This window comes from Empidonax traillii, unplaced genomic scaffold (genome assembly GCF_003031625.1).
Source record: "Empidonax traillii isolate 1590-97213 ecotype Southwest subspecies unplaced genomic scaffold, ASM303162v1 scaffold17:size2698205, whole genome shotgun sequence".
Taxonomy (NCBI): domain Eukaryota; kingdom Metazoa; phylum Chordata; class Aves; order Passeriformes; family Tyrannidae; genus Empidonax; species Empidonax traillii.
Window position 1 is genome coordinate 1610826 of NW_020955210.1, and position 14400 is coordinate 1625225.

Sequence of the window (14400 nt, forward strand, 5' to 3'; positions counted from 1 at the left end):
GGGGGGGGGGGAGTGCATGAAAAGTCCATGTGAGAGTAAGTGCATATATCGAGCATAAAGAAGAAAGAACTGCAGTGTGGTAAATGTGGAAAATAGAAGAGGAATTACATACATTGTCAGAAGGAAGGTGAAGATATTCAAATCCTAAAGGAATAAAGTGTCATACTATGGATTTTAACAGCTCTCCCTAATTCAGAGCTATGAGTTGTTCGGTGTTTGGTGTTGCGATGATGTCAGTAGCTGGGAGTAGAATACCTCGAAAGGAAAACATCTGGAGCTGAGTTGTGGGCAAAGTTTTATCAGAAAGGGTAGTCCCTGGATACTTTTATGTTTATTCAGTAGTGACTACATCATACCAATGAGGATATACAACCAATCTAGGATAAATGTAGAGGGGGAAGGGAGGGAGGTGTCTTACAGAACTCTAAGTCATGTAGTTCACTGACTAGAATAGAAAGCATCTTCGGAGAGCAGAGGCATAGAAAGAGCTCTTGGGTTTTTGGTTGTGTTTTTTGTTTGTTTGTTTGTTTTTGTTTGGTTTGTTTTTTTTTGGTTGTGGTTTTTGGTGAATTTTTTAGGGGGGTGTGTTATTTTTTACTGTGCTCAATCTGAAAGAGTGACTGAATAAATGTAAAAACCTTCATCACATTTACTGTCAGGTATATTGCATCCTTTATCATGAAATCAGTTTCTGGTGGAAAAAATCAACACAGGCAGGACCAAATGGCTGGAGTGTAAACCTGTTTGGTCTATGTGTTAGAAGAGTTTTAAAAGCTCATTTTGAAGGGGATATTGAGGTGTTTTCAGCATGACAACTGATGTCTTAATTGAAATCAGTGGCAGCACTATCAGTTGTCATCATTATGTCGTGACGGTCCAACAAAAAAACAACAAGACGGCTGATTCAGGGCGACATAAGAAAAGGCCTCCTCTTTATTAAAAATCCCAGCTCCTTTTATATCATTTTCAAAAAGCGGCAAGCAAGCAGCAAGCAAGTAGCAAGCAAGCAATAACATCCTAATTGGCCACTCATCATTACCGATACACTTGGCAGCAATCGTGAGACACCTGGAGATGTCCAAGGACAAGGCTGTGGTTCTCACATACCAAATCTACAGACTCACAGCCCGCCCTCGTTCCCCAGTTAGCCTGTGTGTAAAACTTACTTATCTTCAAGGCCACACTGGAAAGTTCCCCAAGTCAATCTCCTCTTCCAGGGAGCCAACAGACCGGCTGTTAACCCCTACAATCAGTGTCTGTGTCTTCAGCTTGTACCTTTCTCTGCCTCCATTTGGGGAGTAGGCTGGTGCTAATTTTGTGTTTATGTTGTAAGAGAGAGCACAGATTATGTGTTTTGTAGTAGCTGAGCCATGCTATATAAACCCCTGAAATTCATGTTCTTAGAGAGGGGGGGCTACCATCCCTCTGCAACACGTGGGAGTGCCTCTCGCACCTGCGTTTGGTTGTAGCCCAGCTGCTATCATCAGGATTTAGAGCAAATATGTCATAAACATTTTGCAGGTGCCACGTTTGGAATCACAGCTATGCACTGCTTGATTTACTCAACTGCATTGCGTAGTTAACATGGTTTACTGTCATTTCAAGTCTAGCCATAGATAACATAAAAAGGAATTGGTGTTTACATCCACCATTCCACCCTCCATGCTTTCTAAACTGTGGATGCATTTCAAATAATAAAGTACTCTTCTATTCTGGTATTTTCAGGATATTTTAGGGCTCATTATGAATATAGAGAAACAGCAAGAAATGTTTTCCTCTTTAACTGAAATAAAGTAGATATCAATTGGTAAGGTTAATTATCACATATTTAAAGTATACAGGCAGAGAGCAACATCACTAACCTTAGAGCTGAATGACATTGGCTATGCATCATTATATTTAATTATTAATTGTATTTAATCCTACAAAGTAGTAAAATTAAACTACTGGTTACGTTACCAGAGGCTATATTTCTTTCACCTAACTTCTACTAATATCGGACAATCTTTAAGGTTCATTCCAACACGAACCATTCTATGATTCTATTCTGGAAATGCTACTTAATTATTCAAAATGTGGCAAAGATCACCAGGCTTGTGCTGCATCTTTTCAGCTAATAACAAGGAGGGCCAGTTTTACAGAGAAGTGCAGTTAATAAAGGAAAAGGGACAGAAGTTTGCAGAAAAGCATCTCTAAGGTTAATGACATCAGTGAAGCAATTTAAAGCAACTAAAACAGAGAATGTAATGTAGAGTAATTAGAAGACAGCACATGAATGGGATACATGAGTAATCAGCACAAAATAAAATGTGCTTTTGCAAATAATTGTGGTCATGTACCTTTGCTCTGGCACTGGGATATTTGTAGCAGGTTCCCCCTGCCCCTCAGTGCTACCTGTGCACCCAGGCAAGCTACCCTGTCTGCTTTGTTCTGCTCTGGCAAGACCTTCCTGTCACTCCAGAGTTAGTTCAGATATTTCTGTGCACTTGTAGCCCTGAGCTGTGTAGTTTTAGCCCTGTTTGCCAACTGCATATAGATCAATAGCTGAAAATGGCATGTTTATGTTTTCTGCTGCTTCTAGAGAGGTACCTTGCTCACCCATCAAATACATCACATAAGCCCATTCATATTTTATTATCATTACAGGTTCTGATCCCTGTACATTCTTTTATGGACAACAAGCAACACATGGGTATGGGAAGCAAGGGGAGGAGATACAGGGAGGGATAGTTTGATGTGTGGTGCACCCAGTTCATGCTGAGATCAGTACTCTGACTGACTTAATTGGAAACTGAAGGCTCTATTTTTAACATAGATTAAGAAACTCTGGAAACCTGCCAGAGCAGGCATCAACCTTCCAGTTCAGCATAGGACAGGTCACCCACAAAACTGTACTTTCTCTCACCTACCCATTAATTCTTGGGCCACCTTAAATAGCAGATTTGACATAAATTACTATTTTTCATATTCTGAAGACTGAAAAACCGAAGCCAATAGTTGACCTGAGGTAAATTGTACTTTAGGGAAAGGGCAGATGCAGAGTTAGAGCCCAGCCCTTCACCTGCAAGGCTGGTGTATAATTTGGTAAATCAGACTTAGACTGTTCTTTAACCCAACTCAGACTAGTAAATGCAGAAGCAAGATGAGAGAACTTGAGATACTTGGGATTTTATTTTTTTTAATTATTATTTTTACTGGGAATTTCAGTGTAACTCTCTGGCTTTGTGCTTGCGCAAAAATCCTTCCAAATGTAGATCAAAGGTTGCCTTCAGGTAGGGTTGCAGTTTAGGGTTTGGAAACAGCCTGCTGTGGGAGGTGTGAACTTCCACACCCTCCAGTGGTAGAAGTGGAAAGGCTGTTGCCTCCTCACTGGGGAGGACCTCCAAGCTGGTGGAAAGTGTAATGTCAGAGTATAAACATTTATCAGCATAATCCAGGGGATTTTTGTTAAAATCCAAAACTGAGAAACAAAGAGGAAAAAGTTCCGTTGTGTTACTCAATTTCCATAGAGGGTTTCACTGAAATGGTCCCATATGTAGAAATTGGTGATATGAACAATCTTGCACATGCTGTATCTATACCATCACTGGTAAAGCTGGTTGTGAAAAGCTGGTTACAGGGCCATGGTCCTTCTGAAACTGTCCTGGTAGTGATGAAAACAAGTTTTTTTTCTGAGGATGGATAACTTATTGCAGTAATAATCAGTGTGAGCAGCCATGAGTATATTTTAATACTATCTGCTGGAGGAAGAAATAGTGTCAGTAAGTGTCGGGGTTTCAGTGGCTTCTCGGGGGTCTCTCCCGGCGCTGTGAAGGTTCCTAGGGCTGAGATCACCTCTTCCCCCCCCCGCTGCCTGCCCTCGTGGCGTGGACAGGCAGCGGAGGGGCCTCTGCCCGGAATAGAGAGAGCACGCAGCACACAGGGAGGCCAGCAGGAAAAGAGAGAGTTTATTCAAATGTCCCCCAGCTTATATAGGCTGGTGGGACGAGTGGTGATTGGACATTTAGATAGCCAATACAAAGAGACAATATCCAACATAGGAACCAATGATATTCAAGTGAGTTATCAGTTTTTAACCCTTACAAGTAAGACTAATATTCAAAGCCACATGGTGCAGTATTATTAGACTCTTTCAGAAGAGATGATACATTCCCTTTGGTAAGCTACAGGGAATGGTCATGACTGCAAATGTGAGACCCTGCTTCCCTCCCATCCCCACTGGCACCTCTATTCCATTCACATGAGGAGGAACTTTGTACAAAAAAAAAGCACAAAGGATGGAGACTCTGACCTTCGTGCTGTGCTTAAGCCAAAGGCTCCTTAGGGCAAAATGGTGTGTGATCCTGGAGTGCAGTTGGTGGCGCTCAGCCTACAAACTAAAGGTACCAAGATACTGTCTATGGCTGAGCAGGGAAAATAGTCAGATAATGTTTTTTTTTTTCTTAATACATAAAAATCAATGCAGATTCCAGAGAAATCCTAAAATTTGTGGTTGGAAATATTCCCCATCTCCTTAGTGGCCAGCAGCTTTATATATTCATAGGAAAAGACCTGAAAATTCAGTTGTCTTTGACATTCTGGGGAAACTGAATCCATTATACTCTTCACAAATTTCAGTGAGCTTCAGGAGCATTTAGTTTCCCTTCAGAAAAGAGCTGTCCCCTCAGGCACATCAGAAATCTGGTTCTCCTCACAATGGTCTTGGGAAGGACCATCTCCGTTGTGGATTTTAGCAGGCCAACATCACATGCAGTCAGATTTGCACCATAAGCAAGTTGAACTGTGAGGGTTTAAAATGATCTGTGGGACATGCCATGGACTCTTCCCAAAGTTACTGCAAGCTTTGCTTTTCTCTGGCAGTGAAATTAGGTTTGTACCCCTGGGAATTTCAATAGGAATCATTGAATTGTCACTCATATACTTTCTAAATTCAAAACCAGTGTTTACTGTGGTTTTTTTGAGGCATCACACTATAGATAATAAATTTCTAACTATTTCCTGCAATTGCCTCTTCTGCAGCCAATAGAGTAATGAATTTGCTGTTTTGTTCAGCAGCTGAAGACTCTGCTGCAGGAGCATCTTTCCAGGCCCTTGGCTCCAGAGGAGCTGTTTAAGTCTTTAAAAGCAGTTGTCCTTGACTTATTCACTTTTGATGGTGATGAATTTTATTAATTAGAATGATTAGCAGACCACATTCATTGGATAAATATTAGTTTGGTTCTCTGTAAAATTAAAGACTAGGCCTAATCTTGCAAGCACAGAACTAAGGGACCACCTTCATGCCTGTGAGTAGCTCCACTGAACTCATTTAGGTGTTTGCAGGTGGCTACATACCATGTTCTCAGTGTCCTGTGTACAAAATTCCCTCTTCTTCTCTTTTACTACATAGAGAAAATGGTTGGGTTTTTTTGTTGTTGTTGTTTTGTACGTGTATGTATGTGTTTAGGCAAGTAAATTTGTCTTCTCATATTTGGCAATAACAAGTCATCTGGTCATTTCCAACCGCAGCTGACAAAGAAGACACAGTGTATTGGAATATCATTTCTAATGACTGGAAATTGTGTTAGGCGTCATTGAAGGGAAGTACCTCTTACATCACAGTGACAGATGAGGGCCCTATATATGTCTATCTTTTTTTACAAATGACTGTTTATAAAACTAAAGTTCCCTTCGAATCTCGAAGAGAAAGTACAGAAAAATTGAAAGCAAAAAATAAAATCCTTTAAAATGAAAATAATTGTCATATTTTAAAATATTTAAATAGAATGTATAAAAATGAAAATAATATTAATTTATTTTGAAAATGTATTTAATCTTACTCCAATATCCTGTTTTGAAACCTTTTTACATTTAATCTTTAAAGTGTTTTGTATGAAGCAATAATTTTAAAATTATTGCTTTTATAAGCAATAATATTTTAAATATATTTTAAAATAATATTTTAAACTATAAAATAGTTTTGATGACTATTAGAACTGCAGGTTTTATAGAATTTATGCTTTCATATCAAACCTGTAAAATAAAGAAATCTGTTGTGAATTTTAAAACAGAACACCATCTCATTATGTTTGCTGCTGTTGAAAGCTTGTCTTTTCTGCTCCTGCCACAGCATTTTGTTGGGGATATGTGGAACTAATACAGTGTGGCCACTTGATTTTCTGGTTGCCATTCCGCTGAGTTTCACATTTTAATAATACAGACTTGCTCTATAAAAGCTAAAATACCAAAGTTTTTTTAATATAAATATGCATTTTTAAAAAATATAAATTAGCACTGATTCCTTCTTACCCTAGCAACACCCCTGCCCTATAATAAACATTTGAAAAGTCTGATGATATGACTATACATAAAATAAAACTTGAAGATTGTTTCTGAGACCACTAAATCTGAACAACTTCACCAGTGGAGATTAAAGAAACTCATCATTTGGATAAATGGGAATGGGTAATGAAGTGATGAAAGTGATGGGAAACAGAGTGGCAATTACAATACATGTAAGTGAAGGATTTTGCTAACTGACCATATATATATATATATATATATATATATATATATATATATATATAATTCCATCATTGAGTGGCTGGCTCAAATATGTTATGAAATGACATACAAATGACATCAGTAGCCCAAACTTTTTATGAAATCACATCATCTGTATTAGAAGAATTTATTTGTTTCCAGTGTCCATTTCTACTGCAGATGGGTTCAGTGCCTGGGCACCAGAATAGGAGGTGTTGGCTGCCCACCTGAACTGACACTGGTCTCAATCTGCCCTCACAGTCCACACAATCAGTTCATCCACATGACCTGTTCAGTGTGTATTTTATTTGAAATGTTATAGCTGTAGAAAAAAAAAAAAAAAAGAAAAAAGTGCATTTTAAAGATTGATTTTGACAGTGTGTTTCATAATAGAACTGTTTTATTTGTGTCTTCAGGATGTTGATCTGAAAGCATGTCAGGAAGCTTTGGATGTCTGCTGTCCACACCGAGAAGATGATCAGCTGGAACTGCAAGAGGAGGAGAAAGACATAAATCAAGTAAATGATGAAAAAAGTGGGAGAAAAGTGTGAAGAGCAAGTGAGGGACAATATAGGTCTAATCATAAAGATAAGGAGAAGTGAAAAGAAATGGAGTTAAAGGTTTTGAAAGGAATATTTTATTTCCTCTTTTCATTTGGAATATCCCTTGCAAGGGCAGGAAAGGAATCATCTCTTTGGATGATATTTTGTGAATGATGCCCTTGCCTCCTCCCCTCCACCCCTCAGTACAGTTTATGTAGTTGAAATATCCTGAAGTTTACAGAAAACACTTGCAAATAACTATTTTTCAGTTTGGTTTTATCTTCTCCATCATGTAAGTGTTGTTCTTGTGGGCAAGGCTTTTCTTTTGCCTACAAACACTAGGGAAATGGATGATAAATTATACTGCTCTCACCATTTATGTGAAGCTTGATGCTTGGATGTAGAATTCCATTTGGGACACCGGACTGTTCTGCGCATTTTGGGGTTTGTTCTCTCTGAGAGCTACAATGAAAAGGGTACTCAATCTACTTGAGACCTTGTGAAAGCTGAGCTGTTCTGCTAATTCTAGCAACGTCTTATCTCCCATCAGTATGAAGACTTGATGATGGGGTCAGCAGCATTATTTCACAGAGCTGTGCTCTGCTTCCTCTCAGACTGATTTTTACCTCCTTTTATGTAAAATAACTGTCCTTTACAACACGTTTCTCTTTCTTCTGTCACAGAGCAACCGCAACCATGTAGATTCCCTTCTTTCCCTCGAGGGCTATTTACAGCTTCTGTCATCGCAGATGGAAAACATGCTAGAGGTAAATGAGAAAAAACATGTATTGCTAATAGATTGGAATACAGTCAGGGATTACTGGGTAATGACTTATTCTGTTTCATCTAATAACCACAGCCTACCTCACCCACTCCAGGAATATATCAGCAAAACAAAGTAGTAAATCTTACCTGAAGATGCTAAAGATGCTCCTACCCACCTTTTACAGCAGCTGTCATAGGCTCTATTTAAAAAATTTTCCCCAGGAACTTGTCTGGGATATGAAAGCTACAGAGCTCTGTCTTTACTGTGACCTGGTGTTCAAAGATGAATGGAGCCACTGCACAACCTAATCAGTTCAATTAATAGTTGCTTTTCTGAAACCTAATGCCATTTCATATTTGTACAGCAGCTGTTGGTGTGTTTCTCTAGAGCAGCACTGAGTTATTACACTGAGTAGCAGCTATTGAGCATTTGTAGTGAAAGATTACAGTTGACATAAATACTGGGTCACGTGCTTACAAGGTCACTACCCTCAAGCAGAACAGACCCATCCTCACTGCAAATCAGGTCAGTCAGCATTAGCAGCAAACCCATTCAGTTTCTGGCCTTCTGATACTATTGTTTACTTTCTGTGTGCCCCTCTTGACAAAAAATCCCCAGTAATTATCTTAATTGGAGTCTCCCTTCTCTCCCACAGCTCATAGCTGTGATCATTGACCATGAAGCTACTCTCTACATTCCTTTTTTGCACTAGTTCAAGGGCATCTTACATTCACTTCATCATAGGAGCCTCTTCCAGGGTCAGTAGTGTTTTCTTTATAATGTCATAGATTTGGGAACGTAACTACCTAGGTTTGATAATCTCTAGGTTGGAGAGTGCTTCCCAGCCCAGAAATTAGCCTTCTCCTCTCTTCAGTTCTGGTAATGGATTGCACACAAACAAGATGCAGAAGTTCATCAGTTTAGTTTTCTTTGTTCTCATAATTTGAAATGAATTTGGCTGTAGCCTTCATGCAGCTCTAATAATACACAGTTCCATATTATATTTGAGACTATTCATGCAGTGCCATCTATAGACTTTGAGACTTGGTCTTTATGGTACATCATTCCTTCCCTGTGGAAAGTGCTTTTTACACTGTCTGTTCAATGAGTAGCAATCCAAAAGCCCTCCCCTGCAACAGAGTAAGGATGCTCAGCTATGGAGGAATCCTTTTTGCTTCCTACTAAATGTATTTACATTCTCAAGTATTTTGTATCCATCCATGGATATGACTACTCTGCTTGTCAGCAAGTGACCTGACATAATCTCAGGCAGTGGCTTTCTACTTCTAGAACCCAGCAACTATAACTCAGGCCCAGAAAAGGTGGACCTTAATGCTACTGGAGCATTATCAGTCCAGTTTACTGTTTGGACTTCAGGGCTGAGGGATCACAAAACAGCTTTATTTTTGTAAAGAAAAACTGAGTGGTAATTTAAAGTCAAAAGACATCCACAAAAGGTGTGATCTTGGTGGGGATGTTTCCTCTAAACTCACTAGCAAAGGAATTTGGTTGAAATCTGGTTGCAACAGACCTCAGTTAAGTAAGCTAAACCAAATGTGGCACCTCACACCCCCCAAAGCTTTATAAACTGTGAAAGTGAGACTGTGACAGCAAGATCCTAATGTTCATGTCTTCTACCCCTCTTTTCTTCACCACTGTTCTCACTGGTTAACTTCTGTAGGTGAGCTATTTATCTTCTTTAAAAAGTTAATTTTCTAACAGGTTAGCACACTGAACCAGCTCACCCTTGAATCATCAATACCACTACCAGTGAAGGGCCATGACCACTCCTCCAAGCAAGATCTTTTCTTAAACCAGATCAGGTGTAACATACAAGTGTAATTTGATGTACACTTGGCAACAGTCCCATTTCTACCCCTCAACACTCATCAGTCCCACGCTGTCCTTTGCAAGTCCTTCTCCCATTCCTTAACTCAGTTTACATCTGCACCCTTCCCACTTCCTTTTGCCATATGCCAGTATAGGTTATGCTTTGTAAAGATAGGAAACAGCATTCAGAATAGCTAGAAGAAGAGTTTGACATATAAAAATTTGGCTTTAATAGAGTCAAATAGTGCATTATTAAAAAACAAATTGATTGTGACTGTGTAGGCAAGGGATACAGAAGCATTAATTTTATAAAGATCCCCTTTTCCCCCCCATCATCTTTTAGGTGAGCTTACTGGAAGATACACAAGTTGCTACTTCTAGTAGAGGTCAAAGCCCATCATCTGTACACCACAATATAAATTTGACTCAGACACTTCACCATTGTTTCAGTCCTCCTGATGCCATGCTACTAAGAACAGACTACCCCACTCAATCAAATTCAAAACTGTGGCATTTACAAAGGCAAGAGTCTTTTCTTGAGTCAAGTTCTAATATCACAAATCCAGAATCACTACTTCATGGGTCAAATTTGACAGGGCTGGTTTCAGCAGCTGACCTTAGAAACGTAACAGCCCATGATGATAACTTTGATGAAATTAAACTCATGTCTTTGGCTTTGGATGAAGACTTTGGTCCTATAGAAGTTTCTCAGATCTTTGAAGAGTCTGGCTCAGATTTGGAACTATCTTTGAATTCAAGTCATAGCACCACCTCTTATTCAGTCTGCTGTGAAGATGCTGTTGGGTACAGCAGTGGTGTTAAATCTGCTCCTTCACATGGCATAGGAGCTGTTGATGGCCATTGCCAAGAAAACGCTAAATATGACCATGGGGAATATCCAGGTGATGCAGAGTGTCCTAGAGAAGCCACACTTCAGCAGTTTCTTCATAACCACACTTACAATCAGCTGCCAAGCCAAGGAGCATCTGCTCAAGAGCATCAACAGTTGCTGATGAAGAAATCGAACAATGCGAAGGATAGGTGCCATAATTCTACTGATACAAACCATAGCAGTGATGAATGCTCTGCAAAAGCTCTGAAAATACCTTTTTCAATCGATGAAGTTGTGAGCATGCCCATCGACTCTTTCAATACCATGCTAGCAAAGAACCAGCTGACAGACACTCAGGTGTCGCTACTACGTGACATCAGACGAAGAGGAAAAAACAAGGTAGCTGCCCAAAATTGCCGTAAACGCAAACTAAATGCAATTCTTGACTTGGAAGAAGACGTGTGTAATCTTCAAACACAAAAGGAGAGCCTTAGAAAGGAGCACTCTCAGTGCAGCCGATCAATCAGCCAGATAAAGCAAAAATTAAACAACTTGTACTGTGACATTTTCAGTAGACTGAGGGATGACCAGGGTAGACCTGTTAACCCACACCAATATGTCATTCACTGCAGTAGTAATGGTAGTATTTTCATAATACCCAAACACTTGGTCAAATCTGAACAGAAACAAGATACCACAAAGGAGTAGAAACAAAGATAAGATGGCTGAAGATTACATAGGTTTTATTTTGCCTGGAAGAACAGGGAGACTTGTGTGAAAACTGGAAGTCAGTGATTACAGTAGTTCAAACAGAAACGACAACAATTGAGCAGAAACACTTCATATTCAAAGATCTGTCAAACTCAGCTGACTGTGATTTGTTAGTCTAAAAGCTGAAGCTTCTGAATGAGGAAATCGGAGTTTTAGTCAGAATTAAGGGAGCTAGCCCATCATTGTAGGTGTAGTTTTATATACCTATGTTAAAACTAGGAATTTTGTTGCTGGTGATGGGGGGAGAGGGGAGAGCATCAGTGGGGAATAAAAGCCAGCTTTAGATCAAAGTTACATGTGCAAGAAAAATGTGTTTTAGTCTTGAGTACTTGATTCTTCATACGAAAAGTGACCTTATTTTATTTTATAGCACTGAAAGAAAAATTGTAGCTCTAGTGCATCTCCAACTTAAATTCACTGTGGATTCCCATATTCTCAAGAGATAATCCATGCTTTGCATTTGTTCAGAACTGTTCTGCTTTTCCTAGTTTTCCCTTGAGAAGAGAGGCCCAGGAGGCTACTAGTACTGCATTTTCCTTACTACATTCACCATCACAGCTTCAAGCAGAGATTAATGTACCAAATAATTTTACAACTCAAATGCTCAATCTGCAAATAGATTCTGAAAGTGTCTGATTCAGTGGTGTCTTACCTTCATCCTCTGCAACTGAATCATTCTCAGCTTTCTTTCATGAAAACAGCTGATGGTGAACAAGTTCTGATTCTGCTTCCTAGTGACTGGGATATATTTACTTGTGTACCTTCCCTTTTCCCACTGTTTTGATACCTTCCTCAAGGAGAAGTACTAGAGTTTTTCTTTTTGGCTTTATTAAACTGGTATTTTTTAAGTGTCTTCAAGGTTACAGATTTTTTTTTTTTTTATATTTTCCCTAATCTTTAAAGTAAATTAAATTGAGCCAAATTACTGTTTATCTGTTCTTGTGACTATGAGTTTACACTGATAGCACTGTGAATGAAGTTTATTTTTTTGTGCTATGAAAAAGAAGACACATCACACACATCATCCTGTCCTTTACTATTTTACAACCTGAAAAGGTTGCAAAAAGAGATGGCCTAAAAGGTATGTAGTGAATGACTGGGAAGGAATACTGAGGTGTATTAGTCTGTAAGATATGAAAATAAATACTACTAACTATATAGCACAAATAATTTTTTATATCTTTTATAAAAAAGACACATAAAACTGGTATTAAAAAAAATTCTCATTGGTCATGGCATAATGACAGGTGGAGCAAATTTACAGTCACATATGTTAAAAAATAGCTTGTACCAACACATAAGAACATACACAAGCTTAAATGCCAAATATACCTTTTGAAAAAACCTGCCTGTACCATGTAAATCATGTTGGTTGCTTGTACTTATTTAAGAAAACTGATAGTGTATCAAGTGATATTTTCTAAAAAGGAAGCACTGACTCAGTGCCAAATGCACTGAATTATCAAATGAAATCAGCCTGTTTGAACAATTTGCTTGCATTTTATATTAAAAAATTTCTTTTAAATAAATGTGTGCATGTTTTATTTTTTTCACCACAGCCTCAAATTCATAGTGTTAATTCATAGCAGTGAGTTTTGTTAGTGAGGCCATGAAATTTGCTGCTTCTGGTAAAGCAGCAGTGTGAAGCATATCTATCCTAACTGGTTTTCACAAGGAATTCATCTAATAGCTAGATCACAAACTTCAACTAAAACATGCAGTAGGTACCAGAAACATATGCTGACTTGTGAACTTTATTTTTAATTGCAGGGGGGGAAAGTATATAATTAAGTCAGTATTATTATAATCAATTATTATTATAATCCTTTCCTTCAGTAGCCACTCCTTCAGTAGCAGTGGCAAGTGATCTCTATGAACTCTTGAAAACCCAGGTGCTAAGATGATATACACCCAACTGGGAAACAGTTACTGCCCTCAGCTAACTTAACCCTCATTATTGTTCAATAACTGTATGTGTGAATCTCAATTTCTCAGAATTCAATTAGCTATTGTACCCTTACAAACGCCTCTTCGGCATAATACCAATTTTGAGTGGACTGTAACACTACTGACAGAGACACTGAGCATTAGGTCTGGATGTACTGCACCATTTTAACATTCAACTATCTGCCCAGAGAACAGACAAAACTGTAGGCCGAATTCAGACCAAGGTCCTGTTTTTACAGTTTGAGTGGACTGCCATTAACATTACCTAACAACTGGTGTTAGCTTGTGAAGTGTCCTTCCCTTCTGCAGCTAGCTGATGTTTAAAGAAAAAAAAAAAAAAAAAAAAAAAAAAAAAAAAAAAAAAAAAAAAAAAAAAAAAAAAAAAAAAAAAAAAAGCGCAACCAAAACCTAAACATTGTCTTGGCTATACTTTAACATTTTCACATCCTTCAATGACTTGTGGTTAAGCCAGACACCCTGAACCTTTTAGTGTACTTCACATAACCACCTTAGTCTGTATTTGCAACCCCTATACAAGAAATGCGAGACTGTACAGGACTTCCAGAGCTATTCAGGAAAACAGGACTGATAAAGGAAACTTGTTACTGAAATGGTTGTAAAAGGTGGGCAACAACTGATTGACATCTGTCCAGGCTTCATTACAGGATAGATCTTAACTTTCAAGAAACCAAAACCTAAAGTGTACAAAATCAGGAACTTTATGATGTAAAAACATATCACGGATTATCAAACTTGCTCTGTGTAAAAAGCTATTAGGGCTGCATCCCGCCTTACTACTACGTAGAAAAGCAACTCCCTAACATAGGAACAATAAAAACCTTAGAACACTGCAAAGCTGATGATTGTAAATGTAGCTGCTGATATAGCAACAAAAAATGGAAACGTCAAGGTGGGACTGTTTGAAATATTGCTCCCATGGTAAAGCTATTACATAGCCTTTAACACTTCAGGGTACACTACATTTTTCATTACACTAATAGTGACAAGTAAGAAGTTATCTTCAAGGTAGAAAAGATGTATAAAGGAAAGCCAGTGAGTGGTGGGGATATCCCCACTACATATATATTACCGCTATTAATGCTGGAAGGAACATGCTTGGACCCTAGAGAGCATCACCTGCTGGCTGCCCTTAGATCCACATCTTTTCAGGAAAAACATCCAACCAGAAA

The 14400-nt window shown here is 38.6% G+C and overlaps 1 protein-coding gene across 1 annotated transcript in view; it reads left to right on the top strand.

The window, feature by feature from the left end:
• The window catches only part of NFE2L3 (nuclear factor, erythroid 2 like 3), a 17633-nt gene extending 4841 nt beyond the window's left edge, over nucleotides 1-12792 (top strand). Inside the window, exons 2-4 of the mRNA XM_027896186.1 lie at nucleotides 6939-7040; nucleotides 7748-7831; nucleotides 10004-12792. Coding sequence (XP_027751987.1) covers nucleotides 6939-7040; nucleotides 7748-7831; nucleotides 10004-11200 — 1383 coding nt within the window. The 3' untranslated portion in view covers nucleotides 11201-12792. The remainder of the gene's footprint in view (nucleotides 1-6938; nucleotides 7041-7747; nucleotides 7832-10003) is intronic.
• The last annotated feature ends 1608 nt before the right edge of the window (nucleotides 12793-14400 follow it).